This window comes from Mirounga leonina, unplaced genomic scaffold, assembly GCF_011800145.1.
Source record: "Mirounga leonina isolate KUSES-001 unplaced genomic scaffold, KU_Mleo_1.0 Mir_200, whole genome shotgun sequence".
NCBI classification, from domain to species: Eukaryota; Metazoa; Chordata; class Mammalia; order Carnivora; family Phocidae; genus Mirounga; species Mirounga leonina.
Window position 1 is genome coordinate 11,988,824 of NW_023270503.1, and position 24,606 is coordinate 12,013,429.

The 24,606-nt window shown below is 36.3% G+C and overlaps 1 protein-coding gene across 10 annotated transcripts in view; it reads left to right on the plus strand.

Annotated features, from left to right (window-relative positions):
- BCAS3 (BCAS3 microtubule associated cell migration factor) overlaps window positions 1–24,606 on the plus strand; it is a 598,224-nt gene that overhangs the window by 38,338 nt on the left and 535,280 nt on the right. For all 10 annotated transcript variants that reach the window (XM_035026671.1, XM_035026672.1, XM_035026670.1 and 7 more), the window contains exon 6: window positions 14,077–14,158. In XM_035026671.1, the coding sequence (XP_034882562.1) occupies window positions 14,077–14,158 (82 nt within the window). The remainder of the gene's footprint in view (window positions 1–14,076; window positions 14,159–24,606) is intronic.

Here is a 24,606-nt window from a genome sequence, read left to right on the forward strand (position 1 = left end):
TTACCCCAAGATCATGACCTGAGCCAAAACCAAGAGTCCGATGCTTAACCAACTGAGCCACCCAGGCACCCACTCTTACATTTTCTGTTAGAGGTTGTTTTTATCTTTGGTTTTATGATCCATTTGAAATTTTTTGTGTATAGTATGAGACGGGGTCAAGGCTCCTTTTACTTAAAATTAAAAAAAAAAAACCCCAAAACTTCATCGATTCAGCACCATTTCCTGAAAAGAACATACTTTCCCCTCTTAATTGCAGTAATACCATATATGTGTGGGTAATTTTTGCCCTCTCTTTTGTTTATTTTTTTTTTTACCTATTTTTGAATTGATTTGTAAAATCTTTTTATTTTGAAATAATTATACACTCATGGGAAGTTGCATAATATTATTTAGAATCCTGTATACCCTTCACCCAGCTTCCCCCAAAGGTGGAATCTTATATAAACTATAGTGTAGTGTCAAAACCAGGAAACAGACAATTACATTGATTTTTAGAAATATTTTAGTTTGTCTTTTCCAGTTTTATATACATATAATTGACCTACTACATAGATTTTTAACACCATAAATTATGATAGTTTTGCCTGTTTTGAACTACATCTAAGTGGACTTATAGGATATGAGCCCAATCAGATTTTCATCTGCAGAAACAATGAGTAATCTTTTTTTTTTTTAAAAGATTTTATTTATTTATTTGACAGAGACACGGCGAGAGAGGGAACACAAGCAGGGGGAGTGGGAGAGGGAGAAGCAGGCTTCCTGCCAAGCAGGGAGCCCAATGCGGGGCTCGATCCCAGGACCCTGGGATCATGACCTGAGCCAAAGGCAGACGCTTAACGACTGAGCCACCCAGGCGCCCCAGAAACAATGAGTAATCTTGAAACTGAGTCCCAAATTTTTTTGAATTGGCCATATATTAATATTCTTTAAATCTGGTCTGGGGGTTATTTACAACTACAGAAAGAGTGTACATTGATCACATAGTTCTCATATTCTATGCCTTTGCTTTCTGTCCTTTTTCTTTATGTATGCTTTCCTGTTTTAAAAAGTATTAGTCAGCTTGATGGGAACTAATCAGAAGTGATAACAAAAAATGAAAAAAAAAATGATTGTTTTAGAGGGTTAACACTATTTTAAATAGGAAATTATCTAAAATTATAAGGCATGAAAATATGCAAATATAAATTATATATGTTTGTGACTCAGTCTTGCCATCATTGAGATTTTAGACCAGATGATTCTTTGTTATGGGGGGCTGTCCTTGTACATTGCAGGATATGTAGCTACATCTGTTGCCTCTGCTAGATGCCCAAAGCAACTCCCATAACTGTGACAATTAAAAATGCCCTCCCCTTCTAGAACCTCTTCAGGTTGAGAACCACAACTCTATAGAGAAAATTCTGGTTGAAACCACTGGCTTAGATATATATTATTTTTTTTTTTTTAAGATTTTATTTATTTATTTGAGAGAGAGAGAATGAGAGACAGAGAGCATGAGAGGAGGAGGGTCAGAGGGAGAAGCAGACTCCCCGCTGAGCAGGGAGCCTGATGCGGGACTCGATCCCGGGACTCCAGGATCATGACCTGAGCCGAAGGCAGTCGCTCAACCAACTGAGCCACCCAGGCGCCCAGATATATATAATTTAAGGGGAAAAGTTGTGTGTAGTTAAGAATATCAGGGATTTACTGTGTATATATGTGTGTGTGTGTGTGTGTGTGTGTATATATATATATATATATATATATTTAGCTTGTGAGTTCTAGTATTTTCTGGGAATCTTGATTTTGTATTAGCAGTTGGAAGAATTCTTTCTTTTAAATTAATTATTTATTTATTTTTAAATATTTTATTTATTTATTGGTCAGAGTGAGCGAGCGAGAGCACAAGCAGGGAGAGCAGCAGGCAGAGGGAGAAGCAGGCTCCCCACTGAGCAAGGACCCCCCCCCCCCCCCCCCGCCAATGTAGGACTTGATCCCAGAGTCCTGAGCCAAAGGCAGACGCTTAACGGACTGAGCCACCCAGGCGTCCCACAGTTGGGAGAGTTGTTTGTAAGCCTCTCTACAACTGTGGTCATGTCTTTTTTTTTTTTAAGATTTATTTATTTTTAGAGAGAGAAAGAGAGGTGCACAAGGCGGGGGAGGGGCAAAGGGAGAGGGAGAGAGAGGATCTCAAGCAGACTCTGCACTAAGCACAGAGCCCAATGTGGGGCTCAATGTCACGACTCTGAGATCATGACCTGAGCTGAAACCAAGAGTCAATTGCTTAACCAGCTGAGTCACTCAGGCTCCCTGAGCTGTGGTCATGTCTTAATGGTCTTTATATATCTGGTGCCAAGTACACTGTCTGGCAGTTAGTTGGTTATGTGCATTCATTTATATTTGTATGTGTATATGTACACATATGTACGTATATATGTTTAGTAAATGTGTTTCAAGATTTCAGTCTTTTGCTGAATAGTTTCCTCTACTTCAGAAAGACCCAAATTAAATTTCATAATCATTTGCTCTTTGCTCACATCCCATTCCATTCCTAATCTATCCCTTCTTCCTAAAATCTCTACTTTTATTAATTAATACCACCATAATTTTTCCATTCAGCCACATTGAAACTTTAGGGCCTATGACAAGTATAAGGGGATACAAATACAACTAAGACCTAAGCCTTGAGGAGATCATAGTCTACTTATGTGAGATGTCACTACTTAATTGCAGTCTGTGTCAGTGCTTCCCAAATGGGAGTACTTTTGCCCCCAAGGAGGCACTTGGCCATGTTTGCAGACATTTTTTATTGTCACGATTGGGAGTTGCTACTGGCCTCTGGTGGGTAAAAGCCAGAGATGCTGCTAAGCTTCCTACAATGTCCAGGACAACTTCCCACAATAAAGAATTGTCCCTTCCAAAATGTCAGTAGGGCTGAGGTTGAGAAACCCTGGCCTGTGAGATCAGTGTTAACAGTGGAGGAATGAATATCATGCTCTAGAGCACTGAGTGGTGATGACATGCCTGGGGGAGTTTGGACACTTGTGCTGCCTAATGAAGTTTCATAATGTTAATATAAATAATAGCATCTATAATGGGGATAATCCAAATATACCACACACATTCTTTTAGGCACATTGCCTATTATTCTCTATATCCTGTCAATTTTATGATTTTTATTTATTTATTTATTTATTTTTTAAATATTTATTTATTTGAGAGAGAATGAAAGAGAGAGCACATGAGAGGGGGGAGGGTCAGAGGGAGAAGCAGACTCCCTGCCGAGCAGGGAGCCCGATGCGGGACTCAATCCAGGGACTCCAGGATCATGACCTGAGCCGAAGGCAGTCTCTTAACCAACTGAGCCACCCAGGTGCCCTATGATTTTTTTAAAAGATTTTTTTACTTTTAAGTAATGTCTACACCCAGTGTGGGCTTGAACTCACAACCCTGAGATCAAGAGTTGCACGCTCCACTGACTGAGCCAGCCACGCACCCCTCAATTTACTTTTTAGTGTTATTCTCATTTTATAGATAAAAAAATTAAAGCTCATATTTAACCCCTACAAACTCACAACCTCTCCACTATCAGCATTCCACATCAGTAGTCCCCCTTCATCTGTGGTTTAACTTTCCATGATTTCAGTTACCCACATTCAACTGTGGTCCAGAACCAGATGATCATCCTTCTGACATATCATCAGAAGGTCAGTAGTAGGGGCGCCTGGGTGGGTCAGTCAGTTAAGCGTCTGCCTTTGGCTCAGGTCATGTCCCAGGGTCCTGGGATCGAGCCCCGTGTCGGGCTCCCTGCTCACTGAGGAGCCTGCTTCTCTCTCTCCCTCTACCTGCTACTCCTCCTGCTTGTGCTCTCTCTCTCTCTGTGTCAAATAAATAAAAAATAAAATCTTTAAAAAAAAAAAAACAGTTTTTCAGAGAGGTTGTATCATTATACGCTTCCATCTGCAATATCTGAGAGTTCTCGTTGCTCTACTTCCTGCTACCATTGGTGTGTCAGTCATTTTTTTATCATCTTGTCAATCTTACAAGTTCGTATGATATCTACTTTACAGACAAAAAACCTTAGGCTTCTATTTAATATAATGTTTCTCTTTGGCTAGATATCCATTGCAAAACTATCTTCAGTCCACAGATTATATCAGGATAGGTTTACAAGACCAATAAAATATGACAAACTCAGCCTTTTAGAAGTGGAAAAAGGCTGTAAGCCCAAACTGGCTTATCTGTAGCACTGTTTTCTCTCTCTTTCCAATTGGACATGTATTCTGCACAAAATAAAATAACAAGTCAAAGGGAGTCCAGTCTGTGGGTGAGTGATGGTGAAGTGTTTATGACGGCTGCTAGGCTGACACTCTCTGTCATGGTGTTACCTTGACTTCTGAACACCTTCCAGTCTGCCTCCAGGCGTGTGCGTCTGTGTAGTCTGAGTGGTTTTACATTAACATCTACCCCGAGTAAGATCTTTTTGACTACCGAAGTGTTACTTGCACATGGAAGATACCATTAGGGCCGCTTCAAAGCTCGGAGTGGCATTTGGACTGGTGGTGCCGAAGTAAAGGCTGGGGTTTTGAAGTGTAATGTCTAAACCTGTGTTGCGTAACCAAAGGAACGTGTGAGTTTAACCGGCCTTCTTTTGATCTTCCTTTCAAAAATCAGGCTGAAGGGGAAAGGTGAAAGTCGCCCTAAAAATACTCCTCTCCATGTGTGCGAAAATTTGGAAGTATGAAAATATGATTACAAGTTCCACTCATTATTTGTGTTCTGTGGTTTTCTTATTGTTCTTGAAACTCACTCACTTCCTTCTTGCCTCCAGTTTTGTATTTTGAATTTAGTGTCAAGACCAAAATACAGACTCGGTGGCTGTCTGCTTTATGTGGTTAGCAAATATCTGCTCTATAAGTTGTTAGTCCTCAAAAATATGTGTTTTAGGTGGTTTTTGTGGTTTGCATTTTTTTCTTGATGGCATACAGAGTAGGTTACAGAGATACTGACACTCTGACATTAACTGAATCATTTGTGGTTAGTTAGGCAAAAATAAAACAAAAACCTTGTCCCGGTCTTCCTCCTAATGTTAGGAGCTTTCAAAAGAATGATTTTTTACTATTAGGAATCCTTTCTTCAAACTGTGCTATCTAAACTTTTTGAAATTGTTGGAACAGAGCTGTGACACATAAAATAACGCCCTGGCAATGACTTGTTAGTGAAAAAAAAGGCCTGAATTTAAAAATGGTTTTGAATACAGTATATTAATAGGAGATCTCATGCCTGTCTGGTCCGGTCATTTTGAGGGAATATTGTTCTTTGTGTCCTCAGATCTAAAATGAAAATATATCATCAAATTGACTCACAGGGTGATTCTGGAGAGAGACTATCAGCTCTTATTGGAGATTGCTTTGAAGTTGTAATAGTCACTCATGTAGCTGGTGCAGTCCTTTTGTTGCTTCTTAGTTGAATACTTCAGTATAAGATGATATTTCTCACTTCTTTCCCTATCTCCCTTTATATTTTTACCTTTCCTCCCTAATTAAAAAAAATTATTGTGACTTTTTAAGTTAAACAGTCATGAAGCAATCTTCTTTTTAAAGAATTTCATCATCAGCTCAGTTGTGTGGTCTGTATGGTTAGCACATACGTAACAATTAGCCAAGTGGTAACTACACTTGTACATTTCAATTGGCTAAGTGAGTTCCTTTTGTTTAAGAACTGAATTCCTTAGTATTAGACCTCATCACTTCTTCATTCTCACTGTATTTTTACCTTTTATCCTTATTTTTGGGGGAGTTATCAGGGAAGGTTACACTTTATTTGTGGCATTTCCACATTTTTCCATATCTGTATCCATATCTATATAAATAAAAATTAATAGACTTTATTTTTTATACATTTACATAAAAATTAAGTAGAAGGTACAGAGAATTCCTGTTTCCCCTCACCACCCCATTTGTCCCTGTTAACATCTTGCCTTAGTAAGGTTCTTTTGTTAAAACTAATGAACCAATATTGATAAATTATTAATAACTAAGTCTACAGTTTGCATTTTTTCCCTAATTAAAATTTTTTTTTAATTGGTGTTACCTTTTAAGTTTAAAACTAGTGAAATGCTCTTTTTTAAGGAACTTCATTTCAGTTATGTCTGTCTGGTTAGTGCATGTGGAACAATTAGAAAGATTGCTAGCTCTACATTTGCATATTTAAATGGGCTGTTTTTACATCACAGCTGGTAAGAAAACCTGTCGCAGGTAAAAACATCATATAAACACATAAGGGTTGGAATGAGTGGGGTATTTGCCAGAGAGGGTGGAGACTGCCTTGATCTTGAGTAGAAGTGTGAAGACTAGTGTGATAAAAACTGCAGCAGAGATGATATCCCCCTTCCCACCCTGGTAAGAGTCCTTGTACTGAGAGCTGTAAAACATGGGATGTAATATACCGGTGGGCTCAAGTATGAGTTGTAGCAAATGTGTGTTTATAATACGGTATTATAACACATTTCCAGACATGACATGTTAATAACACGCTTTGAGAACAGTGGGGGTAAGTCCAGTTTATGCTGAATACCATCAAGATTGAATAATGAGATTGATACAGACCCCATCATTTATTCATCCATTCATTCAACAGGCATCTTCTTGATTTAACTGTGTTTTATATTGCATCTTTTTTTTTTTTTTTTAAAGATTTTGTTTATTTATTTGACAGAGAGAGAGACAGCGAGAGAGGGAACACAAGCAGGGGGAGTGGGAGAGGGAGAAGTAGGCCTCTCGCTGAGCAGGGAGCCCGATGCGGGGCTCGATCCCAGGACCCTGGGATCATGACCTGAGCCAAAGGCAGACGCTTAACGACTGAGCCACCCAGGCGCCCCTATGTTGCATCTTTTAAATATACAATTTAGTCATCACAGTTGCCTTGTTAGGTAGATGTATCGTCACCCGTTATTTTAAAGCCAGACTCAGAGTTAGCAAATTTGTATAGTTAGTAAATTATTTCCTACTAAATTTTCTACTAAAATAAACTGTTGGAATATTTGATGTTGTTGATGTGTGATATTTGTCACTGATGATCCTGGCTTATTGTTATGTTCTTGGCATTGTTGCCATAGGCCATGATTTTGGGAAAAGAATAAAACTTCCAGGGTCCCCCCTGTTGGCTGCTTTTACTCCCAGACTTCCTAGGTGGAACAGAGCCATTACTAGTCTGGAGCACTCTGACATGAAAGATATTTTTGATTGAAAGTCAGGATATGCATGAGATAAACACGGGGAATACTTTTTCTTCTGTTGTCTTTCATGTCTGGTATCTTGGTTTTCAATTCGTATTTCTAGCCTGGAAATCATCTGCTATATATGCTGTAGCCATTTTGAAAAAAACAGGCAAATTAATACCTCTTTTTAATTTTTTTATTTTAAAGGTGAAAACTTGTTTCAGTATTTTATCAAGAAAAAAACTACTAATCATTATCTTTTGTTTGAGCTGACTTGAGTTATAGGGAAAGATATAGTAATTTTTGTATGTTTCCTATCTTAAACAGGGACTGAATCTGCTCTGAATGTTTGTATGAATTTTTACAAATCAGTATTTTCCACTTCAAGAGATGGATATCATGTTGCTATAACTAAACCATCATACCTTAGTTTGGGGGAAAGGTTGCTCATTACTGGATTTGGAATTAAGATATGAATTCGATTAGGTACAAAAAGTTCTACCTTTTTCTTGAAATGAGTTCTTGAATCTCATTCATATTCTGAACTGTTTATCATATATACATCTGGAAATCGAAGGTCCTTCAGCACAAAAGTCTTACATCATTTGCCTTGATGGAGGGCCACTATAAAAAGACTGTTTATATAGTTTGAGGCAGCATTGCTTTTCAGAGGAGACTGATCTGCGTTTCATTCACTGTGCATAATAGATTTAAATCCATAATCCCTTAGCAGCAGGCAACTGTAGTGGGCAGGAGACTTTAACCGTCATTCATGGAATAGTATAACTACAGAATTCCAGTAAGCAAATGAAAAGGCATTCGCTAAATCTCAGTCGTGAAGAAAATGCAAATTAAAACCACAGTGATGGTCCCATTGAACACCCACCAGAATGGCTGATACAAACCGTCGGTGAGGATTTGGAGCAGGTAGAACTCTTTCACATTGCTGGTGGAAGTGTGAATTTGTACAATCACTGTAGAAAACTATTTTGTTGAAATGTACAAAATGTGCGCATATGCCTAACATAGGAGCAATTGTACTAGTCAACACATACCCAGAAGAAATACATATGTGTGTTCGCTAAACGAAATGTGCAAGAATATTCGTAGCAGTGTTCTTTACAATGTTATTTTAAAAATGGTAAAATCATGGCTCTCAAACAACTGTAAAATGGACACATGTCATTGATTTTATTTAACTCATTAATAAATGAGGTATTATTTGGCAAGTTGTTACAGCTGGATCAAAGCAGAATCTTAAGAACTGATTTGGGCAATTAGGGGAATACTGAAATGAACTTGTTATGAGATGCAAACTTGGTTAATATACTATTGAAACTAAAATGTACTGCCTAGAATCATCTCTTTTATAGAGAGCAATTGAGTTTTATCTCTTCCAGACAAAATTCATTTGCATTTCTGTGGACAAGAGGCAGTAGCATTACTATTGGTTTTCTATAACTTACAGTATTGCAAAATGACCCAGTCAAAACAAAGGTGCAGATGTCTATAGAATCAAATAACTCCAAAGGGTCCACTAGACACGCTTGGTAATCCATTGAAAGGACATAGAGTAATTCTTTCCTCACTTGAAAGTTTTTTTGCAATTTCTCCTGACATCTTAAGAGCAAAAACTAGAAACAACCCAGAAGTCCACCAACAGTAAAATGGATAAGTTGTAGTATTTTTCATGCAATGGAAATCTGTATAGCAACAGGGATTAAAAAAAATACAATAAAAAAAAGAAAAAAAATACAGTCATATGCAACAATACAAATGAATTTTGTGCACATATATTGTGCACAAGAAGCCATTCACGAAAGAGTGCATACCGTGTGATTCTTTTTGCATAAAATTGAACAAGTAAAACTTATGTGTAATGTTTTAGTGGTTATGGTCATTCTTGAGTTGGGTTTGTGACTGGGAAGGAGAGTGGAGGGACCTTCTGAGTATCTATCATGTTCTATTTCTTGATGATTGTGCTGGTAACAGAGGTATATTAACATGGAAAATTCATTAAGCTGCACATATATGTATGATTTATGTGTTATTTCTTTGTCTGTTATTTTCAACAAACTTTGCTAAAAAGAATCAACTGCAGACACAGTTCTTCAATTTGGCCAGTATCTAAAAGGGGAGTTGGGGGTGTAAATATGTACTCTTGTCTTGATTCCGAGTCATTATAGAGCATTATTATTGTTGTTGTTGGTATTTGATTGACTTTTCTATTTTGTAGTCAGATACCTTTGAAAAGTCATCGCTTATTTCAGAGACAAGTTTGGTTCTGAGGGCTAGATGACCTTCATTTGCTTTTAGAATTCTCTTAACAGTAGTTATAAAGCTCTCCCACAACTTTTATAGCCCTTTCTCTGTGTGTATTATTGTCTCGGCTGTTATAATTTCCTTTTGCCGTAGATTGAGTTGTGAGATTCTAAACTTGTACTTCCCCCCCACTTTTTTGGTTTGGTATGTAATTTGCATATTTTCACCATGCGAAAGCTATTTTCTATGGTTGGAAAAGATTTTTTTCCTACAGTGTGAACAAATCATTCTTTGTTCTCCTTATTGTGCCTCCAAACTGGTACGTCCGGTTTATGCTCCAAACAACAAAAGTCTGTCATCAGAAATTAAAATGCCAGTAAGAACAAAGGCAGAGACCCATGAGGAACTGTTGGAGAGGTTTCCTCCCTGTTTGCTCCTCTCCCCAAGTTACCACCGTTGCCAGGAAGTTGGAACATTGCTTGGTACACTCCTTCCTTGTAGTTCTGCCCTTGTATTTATTATTATTTTTGGTTTAAAAATGAACTTACAGCTCCTGGTAATTCTTGTCAGGATATATAAAATCCTCATCTCTGAGATTTTTTTTTTGTCATTTTCAACGAGCTCTTTTTTAAGAGATGTAAAAATCACTGTGAAAGCCTTTAAAAAAGTTAATCAGTTTTGACACTCATTTATTTGAGAGCAGAATTACCAGTGAACATACTGTATAAAATTATTAGAGGCAATTGAAAGCGGCAGCTAAAGCTGAGCCTGTAAGGACTTATCCATCTTGTGTTCTTTCTAAAATGTGCACACATCACGTCTTTATCTGTATATACTTTGTTGGCACTTCTGTTCTGAAATAGTATTCCAATGTAGCAGTTGCACACACAGTTTGGAGAGTTCTCTCCTCTCGGAAGTTTGACATTTGCGACTCACTTAGGATACTTTAGAATTCTAGGGGGGGAATCGGAGGGGGAGACGAACCATGAGAGACAATGGACTCTGAAAAACAAACAGGGTTCTAGAGGGGAGGGGGGTGGGAGGATGGGTTAGCCTGGTGATGGGTATTAAAGAGGGCACATTCTGCATGGAGCACTGGGTGTTATGCACAAACAATGAATCATGGAACACTACATCTAAAACTAATGATGTAATGTATGGGGATTAACATAACAATAAAAAATTAAAAAAAATAAAAAAATAAAAAAAGAATTAGGCTTCTAACAATCTTTTTAGCATATTCATAAATATCTATGGCGACAGGACATTTCTTCATCCCTCCCTTCCCTTATGTTATAATGAAAGATTCTGGGATTTAACTTAGAGGTAATAAATGATGGGTAACAAACGTAGGATGCATTTTGTAATCATTCCTAATGTTCTTTCTTACCTGTTGCTGTACATTTAAAGAGGGATTTCGAGTAGAACTAATGATGTATTGTATGGTGGCTAACGTAACATAATAACAAAATAAAATTTAAAAAAAGGATTAAATTAAAAAATAGAGTAGAAGCTAGGAATAGAATAGAGCATTTAGGTCTGTTTTGAAAGCTGTTACGCTGAGGAGCATGGTGTGTTCTGATTTCAAAATGTTTTTCGATGTCAGAGTAAGCTCTTGTGCATTAAATCCAGGGTTAACAAATGTTTATCATATTGTGAGAATGCCAAGACAAGTTTGCCTTATTCTTTATTATTTAGTGTAATTTAGTACATAGCTCAATTAAATATTAGACTTTTTTTAACTTTAATTATTTAACGTTATTTTATAGAACCAAAAGCTAAATGCTAGACCTGTGGCATATGGCAATAATAGTACAGAGCAGATTTTGTGTCAGAATACTATGATTTGTTATAGGTATGAACTTACATTTGTCATAGTGAGAAGTGTTTTTCGTTGCTCTGAATTACAATTTCAGTGCAAGTTCTACAGTATTGTTTTATAATTTATTTTTTATTTCCTTGTTAATAGAATAGTATGTATATTGAAGAAGAATATAATTTATCCATTCTTATATCTCCATTTTCATGGAGATAGCCAATAATAACTCCATAATGTAATTGGATTACATCAGTGATATACCTTTCAGTACAAGTGTGGGTAAGATCAAAGAGATTATGATTTTTAGATTTCAGAGAATGTATGATTCCTGTACTGGGTGGGAGGTTGAACAAAGTGACCTTTTAAGACTTTTTCTAGATTTTAAGTTCTGTTCTCTAAACGTAAACTGTAGACTTAAGAGCTACAGTATCTAATTGCCATGTTTTTCATGTGGAAAATTAATGTTCGCCAAGGAATTTGTAGAGAGCCCAGTTCTTATCTTTGGCTCTCCTGAGTGTATGGCTTTGGTATGTTTAACCGGTGATAGGTGGTGCTGTTGTTGCACAATTAGTGTGAAGAGCCTCGCATTCCTCAAATCTTCTGCATCCCAAGTGTTCCAGAAGGATTTGCCACTGTGGCCCGTGAATGAGTTGTAATAATGTGTATAAGCCAAATGACTGTGATGTGTCTTTAGGTATCATCATAATTTAACATTTATAAGAAACAAAATATTTGTGATTTGCAGCTCTTAAATACAGATTGAAGAAAAGCTGAAGATCTGAACAAGCAGTTAATCTTAAAGACAGCTCTGCAAATATACAGTTTAATATTGAAAGCTTTAGAAGCCATTTATCTTGTATTGTTGATATTCTAAACTGCTTGTTTGGCAGGCCTATTAAAAAACTACCATCAGCATGTTTCCTCTGTTGACTGTTTATTATATCTGTTGTCAGTTCTTGGGTATTTATAACTAGTTTTATCTTTTTTGCCATTTTCCCTGTCTGATATTACATATTCCGTCAAAAACTTGAGAATTATGAAAATGTATTGTGAACTACATTACCACTTAAAGCGGTCTGGAAAGCCTTTCTTAACTAATTCTAATTTAATCTGCTCAATACTAAAGGTAGCAGCAGAATGTTTCCTTGAGCCACTAGTTTTGAAAAGCGATTGTTTTCACACTCAACACATATATTGCCATATCCCTTTTACCTTTGGACTAATAGACTACGGTACTCTTTATATGTGAGGAATAAATCTGATATGACTCAAAATGAACATTCACGTGGTGTTTGATCTGGGTGTATAATAAAAATGATGACATTTAAAGATGCTTACATATTACTTTTGTAGTTCAGAGAATATTGAAATTGGGGCGCCTGGGTGGCTCAGTCACTTAAGTGGCTGCCTTCAGCTCAGGTCATGATCTCCAGGACCTGGGATCGAGCCCCACATTGGGCTCCCTGCTTGGCAAGAAGCCTGCTTCTCCCTCTCCCACTCCCCCTGCTTGTGTTCCCTCTCTCGCTGTGCTTCTTTCTGTCAAATAAATAAATAAAATCTTAAAAAAAAAGAATATTGAAATTACAAGTATCTTTGAGGTCCTTTAGCTCCTTTACCTTTTCAGTTTATAAATGCAAAAGAATACAGGCTGAGGGTTAAGAAAAAAAAAAAGAAGAAGAAGAAGAAGAAGGTAGCAGGAGGGGAAGAATGAAGCGGGGGAAATCGGAGGGGTAGACGAACCATGAGAGACGATGGACTCTGAAAAACAAACTGAGGGTTCTAGAGGGGAGGGGGGTGGGAGCATGGGTTAGCCTGGTGGTGGGTATTGAGGAGGGCACATTCTGCATGGAGCACTGGGTGTTATGCACAAACAATGAATCATGGAACACTACATCTAAAACTAATGATGTAATGTATGGGGATTAACATAAGAATAAAAAAACAAAACAAAAAATACAGGCTGAGGGGAGGTGGGGGAAGTGGGGAGATGTTGGTCACAGGGTACAGAGTTGCAGTTATGTGGGATGAGTAGGTCTAGGGATCTAATGTTCATGCATGATGGCTGTAGTTAATAACACTGTATTGAATACTGGAAAACTGGTGCTCTCATCATACAAACAAGGTAACTGAGGAGATGGCTGCAGTGATAATTTTATCATGTATGTATGTTAAATCATCATGTCATACACCTTAAATAAATACAATTTTCATTCAAAATATATTTTAAAAAGAAAAAATATATAGATTTATAGATGTTAAATGATTTATTCAAGGTGGTTAACAGGTAGGTAGTTGCAGGACCCTGACAGGGTACACAGGTTATTCACATTTACTGCAGTGTTCTTTGCAATATGTTTTGCTTTTTCTCATTTACAACATATTTATGAAAGTTAGTACCACATTTAAGTTCTGCTTTTCACAATACTAAGAATATTTACCTTTTTCTTACATGGAAAACTTCATACTCATTTTAAAAATCATAGTTGCTTTGCTCTAAAATGAAAGGCAATCATGCAGGAACTGAGCAGAGTAGTTTATTAAAGATAAGAATTATAGATTTTAAGAACAGATCATTCATTTTCCTATTTATATCAAGTGTGTGCTCTATTTGTGGTAATTTAAACATGAATATTACTTAATGTGTATGAACAACCATAAATGTGTGTGTCTGTGTGTGTGTGTGCATATCTTATATTTCAGACGAAAAATTGTGACAAAATTTAGGAGATCTTATTTTCTTAAAATCATGTTCTGACCTGCATTTTCATTTACTGAAATTTTTTGTCTTCTCATGCAGATCAGTGGGGAAGCACAGGAGCTCTTTTCTGTCCGACATGGCCCCATTCGAGCGGCTAGAATCTTGCCTGCTCCACAGTTTGGTGAGTGTAGCCCTTAAGAAGAAACAAATCATTCAGGAGTTTCTCTTTTATTGGTCCTGGACTACCGACAGCAAGAATGATAACTAAAGTCTATTTTCCTCCAAGTGTCCATGCCCTTCCCTTCCTCCCCACAAGATAAACTCTTGTTCTGTCAGTTGAGATGGAAATAGGTAATCTTAACCAATTCAATATGGCCATTCACATTCTACTGTGGTTTTGATTTATCTTCATCCTCTTTGATCTCGATTTAGCCTCTGACTTTGCTGGCTCTTTCTTGAAGCCTTCTTCTCTCTTGGTTTGCTTGGCATTACTCTTCCCAGATCCCTTCCTTGCTGACTGTGCTGCTTTTGTTATGTTTCTGGCTTAGCTTTCTTCTGTGGGTATTCCCCAGGTCTCTGTTGTTCTCATGTCTTTGCTCTTCGCCTTGGAGAGCTTGGTTTTCACCATTATCTCGCTCATAGAGGAGTCTGCTGTCTGCATTTCCAGTGATGTCAGAAGTACAGTATTGGGCTTTTGACCTTCGATCTCTGCTTTAAAAATGAATACTTCTTAATGCTTAATGTTGTATTTAAATATTACGTATGTTTTGTTTTTATTTTAAAAAAATCAAATAAATGTTTAAATTAAACCTGCTATTTGGGTCCCTGAATAACTCCTGGCTCTTTAATGATCTGAGCTTTCTGTTGTGTTTTCTCATTAACTTGCCTGTGTTCACTCAGTAATGTTTTTTTGCACGAGCAATAAAAACACAGTCAATTAGATCTTTTTTGCATACTTTAAAATCTTTTAAAAAAGAGGATCTTAAAATATTTTAATTCTATTATATTTTAAAGTTTTTCCAGAAGTTGGGTAATCTTCCTTCACTGAGCAGTTAATTCTCTAAATTGGTAAGAATGCTGTTTGTTAAAACTTACTACCATGTGCATTATGCACTAACCATATGCATAAGTAATGTCAGGGATTATTTTAGTGGTTAAGTCTGCTTAATTGAAATGGAAGGGTGAAGGTAACAAGGCAATAACATCCTGCAGTCATGTAGAGACTTTTCTCCTTGTTATTGGACTATATGGTATATCCAAAGTCCAGCTGTCTCTCCTTCGCTCTCTCTCTCACTCTCTCTTGCTCTGTTTTTTGTTGCATTTGAGTTTTGGTGAAATCCTTTAAGGAGGAAGATTGTGGAACATCTTTTTCCAGAAGGTTTATGGAATAACCAGCTTTCTCTTTGGATGGTTGGACTCAAGAACAACTTTTTTATTAAAAGACTTTGCTATGTCTTTGTTTCTTTTGTATGTGATTCACAGAGGCCGATTTTTCTCCCTTCAGTTCATTTATGAAGCTCTTTTGTTTATGCCATTTATTAATGTTCAACTTTTCTCAACTTTTACTTTGGGCAGAAATACTTCATGAGAGAGTATAAAGCTATAAAGGTTAATATTACTAGTAGAATTTGAGTATATTTAATTTATTTTGTCTAATTAAAAAAGATTTCTCTCTAATATACTTCTAAAAATATTAGATTTGAAATATTTCACATAGCTAAATGTTCTTTTATTCAAAAGTTACATATATGTCACTTTTGTTGTATCTGATTAATTTTTTAGATTTGTTTTTACTGAAGTCCTACATGTGACTGATAACATAAAATTTGTAATGGAAAATAGAACACCCCATCCCTCTCTTTTGCCCAATTTGCTTTGTGTGATCATTTTGATGGAGTAAGTCTTTTAGTAGCTTCCTGAAAAAGGATGTGTGGTAAATTTTGTTTGTCTGAAGATGTCTTTATTCTTTCTTAATTCTTGTTTGGTAATTTGGCTGGGTAACAAATACTTGTTTGTAAATGATGTTATTTGAGAATTTTGAAGGCATTGATCTAGTGTTATGATTGAAGAGTCTGAAGCCATTTTGATACCTTTTTCTTTGTTCTACGGCTTGTTTTTCCTCTCTGGGAGTTAGTAGAATGTTGGTCTTTGTTCCTAGTGTTCTGAAACTTTACATTGTTTTTTATTAGTTCATACATTGTCCTGGGCCCCTTCAATGTGAGAATGCAAGTAGTGTAGGGTTTTTTTTTTTTTTTAAGATTTTATTTATTTATTTATTTGACAGAGAGAGAGAGAGAGACACAGCAAGAGAGGGAACAAAGCAGGGGGAGTGGGAGAGGGAGAAGCAGGCTTCCTGCTGAGCAGGGAGCCCTATGTGGGGCTCAATCCCAGGACCCTGGGATCATGACCTGAGCCAAAGGCAGATGCTTAACGACTGAGCCACCCAGGCGCCCCTGCAAGTAGTGTAGTTTTGAGAAAATTTCTTAATTTTTTGATGATTTCTTCTAAGTTTTCTTTGTTCTCTTTTTCTGGTACTTATATGATTTGGCTCTTAGACCCCCCCAGAATGATTAATGATTAATTAAAAAAAATAATTCCTTTCATGTCCTTTTTGGGAGATTGTCTCAATGTGGATTACTAATGCTTCTATTGAATAATTCTTTCTATTATCACGTTTTTCTTAATCTTACCTTCTCATACCCAACACCTCACTCACTCTCTCAGCCTGCTCCCCTCTTCCTCTCCCTCTCTCTTTTCTTTCTTTCTTGGTGTAATTTACATATAAATATTACCAAATAGAATCCAGTGATATATAAAAAGAATTATATATCATGACCAAGTAAGGGATATTTCAGAAATACAAGGCTGGTTAACATTTGAAAATCAATCAGTGTAATTCAAATTAATAAAACAAAGAAAATCCATATGATCATTTTATTAGAAGTGGAAAAAACCTTTGATAAAATTTGGTAGTCATTTATGATTAAAAAAACTTTCGGCAGGGTGCTTGGGTGGCTTAGTCAGTTGTCTGACTCTTGATTTCAGCTCAGGTCATGATCTAGGGTTGTGAGATTGAGCTCCGCCTTAGGCTCCTTGCTCAGCACAGAGTCTGCTTGAGATTCTCTCTCTCCCTCTCCCTCTCCCTCTCTTAGCTCTCTCTCTCTAAATAAATAAAGTCTTAAAAAACTTTCAGCAAGTTAGGATAGAAAGAAACATTCTCAGTATAATAATAGCTAACATCATACTCAATAGTGATACATTACTTTCCTGTTGAGTTTGGGATGGCTTCTACCATAACTTCTATTTATCTTTCAGTGCAGGTCCTAGCCATTACAATAAGGCAAGAAAAATAAATAAAAGGTGTAAATATTAGAATGAAGGATGTAAAATTGTCTTTATTCATTGATAATTTGTGTATATGGAAAATACAAAAGAATCTATAAACTGTTAAAGTTAATAAGTAAATTTAGTATAGCTGTTGCATACCAGGTGCATTAGATCTTTTGTGAACTGATCCCCTCACTGTGTGTTTTTCCAGCATCATTTTCAGTCATCCTTAACCAGTGTCCCCCCATCTTCCCCTTCCTTACCCTAATAGTACTCCTCTGTGATAGTTCTACTGAACTTTCATTTCCTCAAATGATCCATCCTCTTTAAGGTCATTTCGTTGCTATTTCCTTTTCTAGAATTCTCATGTCCTTCTAACCCTTTTTGCTCCAAAATCAGTGTTAATAGTATGTGCTCTCATAGGACTTACTGTTTTCTTTTTTTTTTTTTAAAGATTTATTTATTTATTTTAGAGGGGGGGAGAGAGAGAGAGAGTGTGTGCAGGGAGAAGGGGCAGAGGGAGAGGGAGAGAGAATCTCAAGCAAACTCTACACAGAGCATGAAGCTGACTTGTGGCTCAATGTGGGGGCTCGATCTCATGACCCTGAGATCATGACCCAGGCAAGCCGAAACCAAGAGTTGGATGCTGAATCAACACCACCCAGGTGCCCCAGGACTTACTGACTTCTTTCTTTCTTTTTTTTATTTTATTTTATTATTATTATCTTTTAAAGATTTTATTTATTTTTTGACACACAGAGACACAGCGAGAGAGGGAACACAAGCAGGGGGAGTGGGAGAGGGAGAAGCAGGCTTTCTGCTGAGCAGAGAGCCCGATGCGGGGCTCGATCCCAGGACCCTGGGATCATGACCTGAGCCGAAGGCAGATGCTTAATGACTGAGCCACCCAGGTGCCCCTCTTTCTTTTTTTTAGTTGCTCATTTACCTCTTGCTAGATTTTTTTTAAAAGATTTTATTATTTTTAAGTAATCACTACACCCAATGTGGGGCTCAAACTCACAACCCTGAGATCAAGAGTCGTATGCTCCACCGACTGAGCCAGCTGAGGGCCCCATACCTCTTGCTAGGTTTGTAGTCTGTCTTCATATCTTTAGTGCCTCACCAAGTACTTGATACAAGGTATTAATAAATATTTGTTGAAATTTGCTAAATGGTGTAATCTTTTGAAAATTATGACCTGGAAGAAAAGCAAGTTCCCTTTCTGTAGGTATTCCTGTGGAAGGTCTGTCCTTTAATTAAAAATGAAAATCTGAAGGATTTGGATGGCATCTTATTCCACAGAAGATCATCATTAAATATAGTATAAATGGGCATTTACTTGTGTCAGCATAGTTTATGGTTTCCTACTTCTTCATGGTCACTATCAGTAATCGATTACTTTATTAATGAACTATACCTTTTTATTTATTTATTTATTTTTAAAGATTTTATTTATTTATTTGACAAAGAGAGACACAGCGAGAGAGGGAATACAAGCAGGCAGAGTGGGAGTGGGAGAAGCAGGCTTCCTGCACAGCAGGGAGCCCGATGTGGGGCTCGATCCCAGGACCCTGGGATCATGACCTGAGCTGAAGGCAGACGCTTAACAACTGAGCCACCCAGGTGCCCCGAACCTATACCTTTTTAGAATTTTTTAGACAGTGCTTCAGAAAACTATGACCAGTCAATTGGTATTCTTAAATCAGATAAAAACTTATTTATTACCCTTCAAATCTTTCTAGAACTTATTTCAAGTAAAGCAAATTCTTTGTATTCATTGCACTCAGTAGCCATTGTGGTTTTTAGTATCTCAATACCTCACATGTGAAATAAAACATATATGTATGTGTTAATGTGCAAGTTGAAATTTTATATGATTATAAACTATGTGCTAATAATGGTTATTTCCAAGGACTGGGATCAGAAAACACTTTCACTTTAATATGTTTTTAATTTCTTAAAATAAAGATCATATAAAATAAAGATCATATAATTCTAACCAGTTAAAATATTTATTATAAAAATTTAAGGAATACTAAAAGTAGAAAGTGAAAATTCACTCTGTTCTTTGTTATAAGAGATAAACCTGGGTTACTTCTTTCCTTCCCTTTCTTCCTTCTTCCAGATACTGAGCATGTATTCACAGTTTAGAGTATACATTTCCTGTCTTTTCCCCTTAACATGCATGAAATTAACTTGTCGTATTATGTCCAGGGCCTGATTCATGTTCTTTACATGTGCTGCCTGTACTGGCTCTTGGGTGTGTGTGTCATTCCTTTGTATAAACATTTATATTAATTTTAACTTTTTCCTGTAACAAGTTATGTTGTTCCATACTTCTATATGTGTATATTTAAAAAAAAATAAGGAATTATTTTCTTAGGATAACTCTTAGAAGGGAATTACTGGGTCAAAGAATATATACATGTAAAATTTTGATAATGTTGTAAAGTTGCTTCTCAGAGAGGGTATACTGACATCTATACATGAAAATTCCCTTTTTCTCCAAGTCTGTCCTCTACTGGCTATTATGAATCTTTTTAGTCTTTGCATATCTGATGGAGGAAAATCCTCTTCATTTGTAATTTTTGGTCTTTGAGTGCTAGGGAGAATGGAAAATGTTCATGTTTTTGCTATTTATTCTAATTAATACCATGCTTGTTTGTACTCTTTGCTCTTATTGATTGAACTCTTTATTATTATTAGTGATATATTATTATGGATATGTATCCTATATACTTCATGTATAGTTTGCTATTTGTCATGTTATTTGGTGAAATCTATCAGATTTTAGGTTATATGTCTTTAGTTTCATGCAAAGAAAATCTTTGCATATTTTATAGCCATGTCTAACTTTAAATCATGACTGTCCTTTAAAGTTGAATTTAATTTTTTGTTATTTGTTTTCTTTTTATATTTTCTTGATTTTTCCTTGCCAACCTCTGATTTTCATAGGTTTTTTTTTGGAAATTTCTCCTTTATTATGGTCTTTCCCATACTACAGTGTATTTCTTTGGAATCACAGGAACAGTAATTTACTAATCACCTCATCCTATGCAGTTCCTTGCTTGATTATATGGAATATGAGTAGTGACCCAAAATGAATTTATTCTGTATTTGACAGAAGAGAAACCAGAACTCTGCTTTTGTATAGAGTATTTTTTTTTAAAGATTTTATTTATTTATTCATGAGAGAGAGAGAGAGAGAGAGAGGCAGAGGGAGAAGCAGGCTCCCAAGGAGCAGGGAGCCCGATGTGGGACTCGATCCCAGGACCCTGGGATCATGACCTGAGCTGAAGGCAGACGCTTAACCATCTGAGCCACCCAGGCGCCCTGTATAAAGTATTTTTATCATTTATCAGTGACCAAATGAATAATGCTGTTTTTAACTCTAATAGAGCTTGTAACTCATTTAGAAGTTATATTAGCCTTATACTCATGCTGTTTCGTTATTGGTTATGGAGAAAGATGATCATTTTGGTCTCAGACTTGAATCAGATTTCTTAGAAATGCAGATTCAGTCTTATTCATTATCCTTAGGAGTCCAGTGCACTGAGTACCTGAATTTTCTTCATTTAAGAATGTCTTAGAACTAATTCTTATAAGCTAGGATCTTAGTCCTAGAAAAGGACTCTGGAGATAAAGTTTCCTAAATGTCTCCAAGCCTAATTTCTGGTACTCATCCACAATGGTAGCCAGCTTGGCTTATTTCTTCTAGATTATTTCTATTATTACTTATTGCTAGAAAGGTACTATTATTTATCATCCTGTTAAATAAGGAATTTACAATTTAATATCTTAAAGTAAGCCTGGTGGTGGGTATTAAAGAGGGCACATACTGCATGGAGCACTGGGTATTATATGCAAATAATGAATCATGGAATACTACATCAAAAACTAATGATGTAATGTATGGTGATTAACATAATAAAATTTAAAAAAAATGTTTAAGAAAAACCCCTAAGATCCAACCCATTTTTTCCTACTGGAGTGTAAATGCCAAGTAGTTTCTGAAACTTATAATATTATAAACAGCTCACCCATGCAGTCAAGAATACCAGTTGTTGCTATTTTTTGATGATATGAATGGTTAGAATTATTTTTCTAGAAACAAACATGAGCAGAATAATTCTAGAGTTGTTAAACTTTTTTTTTCATTTGCTTATTTTTGTAAATTTTCACATGCTTCTAGGTGTCGCGTTTTCATTATTTTTCAAAAGGTACAACTACCAGTTTCATCCTTTTCAAATGACGTAAATGTGGTTTTTATCACATTCAAAGAAGAGCTGTTTGATTTTTCAGCTGTGTGAATTCAGAGATTTTGATTAACTTCTCCAGAAGGGTTTATTATAATTTTTTTTTTCTGTAAAGTTCAATGTTAAGTAAATCCTGTAAACACACGCGCACACACACACACACACACACACAGTCTGTTCAGCCAAGACACCAGCAACCTTCCAAAAGTAGGCCAACTGACATTTGCTTATAGTCATCACCAGTATTTTGCAGAGGAAACAGGCTTATTGACATTTTAAATGGCCAAATTATGAGATTTAGGGCCTCCCTAATGTTTTCTGCTCTAATTACTTCTCAGTTTGCCTTGTGTATTTTTTTTTTTTTTTTTTTAATAACACCTCTTTATCATTGGGGCTTTTACTACTTGGAATCATTTAGGTTTTTACAAAATTTTGCTAAGCCTGTGATTTAGGTAAATTATGACTGGAAACATACATTCTGTTCCTCTTAAATTTCTTTAGTGTTTTTGGTTCTAGGAGAGAATACCTGTTTTAGAAGTGCTACTTTTTTAGTTTTTTAGTTTTGTGATCTCATGGTGTTGAATTTGAGACATTGATCTAAGAGTATTTTCGGTTTATACCCATTTGAACCCTGCAATTAAGGGCTTTTCCTATGAGGGCTGTAGTGAGAGGGAAGTGTACTGAACAGAAAAGAAAGGAAGTAAATTTATAAATGAATAATAATGCTTGATATTTTTCAGATGAAATTCTAGGTTGATTATATACATTATCATCACTTTACTGCTAGTCTGCAAAGGTGAGTACCATTACCTGGTTTGATAGGTAAGGAGACTTAAAGCTCAAAGAGGGTAATTGGCTGGCATAAAGACATATAGCTGATGGGTGGTAGAACTGGAATTTGAACTTTAAAGCTTGGCCTCTTAATCATTAGGCCTCACTGTCTCCATGATTACAGAGAAACATGTTTACCAGATCTAGGTGTTTCTAGGCTTCGTCTCTTACAGAAGAAATCAAACTGTTGTGTATTCATTGAAATATGTAAAAAGTAGCTCTATTTCTCTGTATTTTCTTCCATTTTGAAAGTCTAAAGTATCTTTAGTTGTCTTAGTGTCTTCATTGTATTTGCAGTCCTTGGTTGTTTAGTCTAAGGGTGAAGAGCAATTAAAATAGTCAGTATGGGGACCAATATATAGAAAAGCCATTATCCAATATAACTACATTTAAAATTTTAAGCTGTCAGGATAGAGTATGTCACAAAAACAGCTGTAGTCTATTCAAGTTACATTCACCTTAAATTAAATCAACTGTTGAAAAGAAATGTTGGTTCCCTTTTACAGGACTTGGTATAAACTCCTGAAAGTACATCAAAAGGGTTAGTGACGGATATCTTGAATCAGATAAAAACAAAGGTGTAACACGAAGCAACTAAATTACATGTGAGCTTAATGATTCTGACCCAAATAAACAGACTTGTAATGGAGATGCTGATGATTATCAGTACAGCTTAAATGCTTTTTACTGTAGAATTGTAAAGAAGAAGTGGGTGTCTTAGTGAATTGGACAAGTTGTGGTCTTAGAAATCTATGTTCATTTATCATAACACATTCCTAGGTGTGAAAATGAAAACTCATAATTTTCTAAGTATCGTTATTGTAAAGTAAGCCTTTAAAAATTCGTCTTTTCTTTTAAAGATTTTATTTATTTTAAAGATTTTATTTATTTGAAAGAGAGCATGCGAGAGAGAGCATGAGCAGGGGGAGGGGCAGAGGGAGAGGGAGAAGCAGATTCCCCACTGAGCAGGGAGCCTGATGCGGGGCTCCATCGCAGGACCCTGGGATCATGACCTGAGCCGAAGGCAGACGCTTAACCAACTGAGCCACCCAGGCACCCCAGAAAATTAATCTTTTTTGAGAAATAATTTACATATAATGAAACTCATGAATTTTAGGTATATAATTTTAGTTTTGTCAGATGGATGCAGTTATGTAACTACCACCACAATCAAAATACAGAGTGTTTCTTTTTTTTTAAAGATTTTATTTATTTGACAGAGAGAGATACAGTGAGAGAGGGAACACAAGTAGTGGGAGTGGGAGAGGGAGAAGCAGGCTCCCCGCGGAGCAGGGAGCCCGATGCGGGGCTCGATCCCAGGACCCTGGGATCATGACCTGAGCTGAAGGCAGACGCTTAACGACTGAGCCACCCAGGCGCCCCCAGCGCGTTTCTATCCCTGTAAAAAGTCCCCTTTTCTGATTCACACCCACTAAAATGGCTGTGTACGAAGAGAGATAATAACAAATGTTGATAAGGATGTGGACTAATTGGAACTCTTGTATGTTATTTATGAGAATGTTAAGATAGTACAACCACTGGAAAACAGCTTGGCAATTCCTTAAAATATTAAATATGGAGTTACCATTGACCCAGCAATTCTACTCCTAGGCATGTAACCAATGAAAATGAAAACATATGTCTACACAGAAATTTGTATGTGAATATTTATAGCAGTGCTATTCATAATAGCCAGAAAGTGGAAACAACCCAAATATCTACCAACTGATAAAGAAAATGTGGTATAACCATACAATGGAATATTATTTGGCCATGAATAAATGAAGTTGTGATAAATGCTACAACAGGAACCTTGGAAACATCTCGCTAAATAAAAGAAAGCAGCTGCAAAAGGCTGTAAGTTGTTGATTCCATTCATATGAACTATCCAGAATAGGCAAATCCATAGATACAGAAAGCACATTATTGGTTGCCTAGAATTGAGAGATTATGAAAATTTGGGGAATGACTGCTTATGTACACAGAATTTCTTTTTGGGGATGATGAAAATGTTCTATAATTAATTGTGGTGATGGTTGCACAACTCTGTAAATATACTAGAAACCGTTGAATTGTATACATTAAATTGGTGAAATTTATGTGAATTATATTTTAATGAAGTTGTTTAAAACAAAAGTCGTCCTGTGCCCCTTACCTCCCCACACCTGGAGCACCAGCAATGACTAACATAATTTATATTATTGTTGTTTCTGCC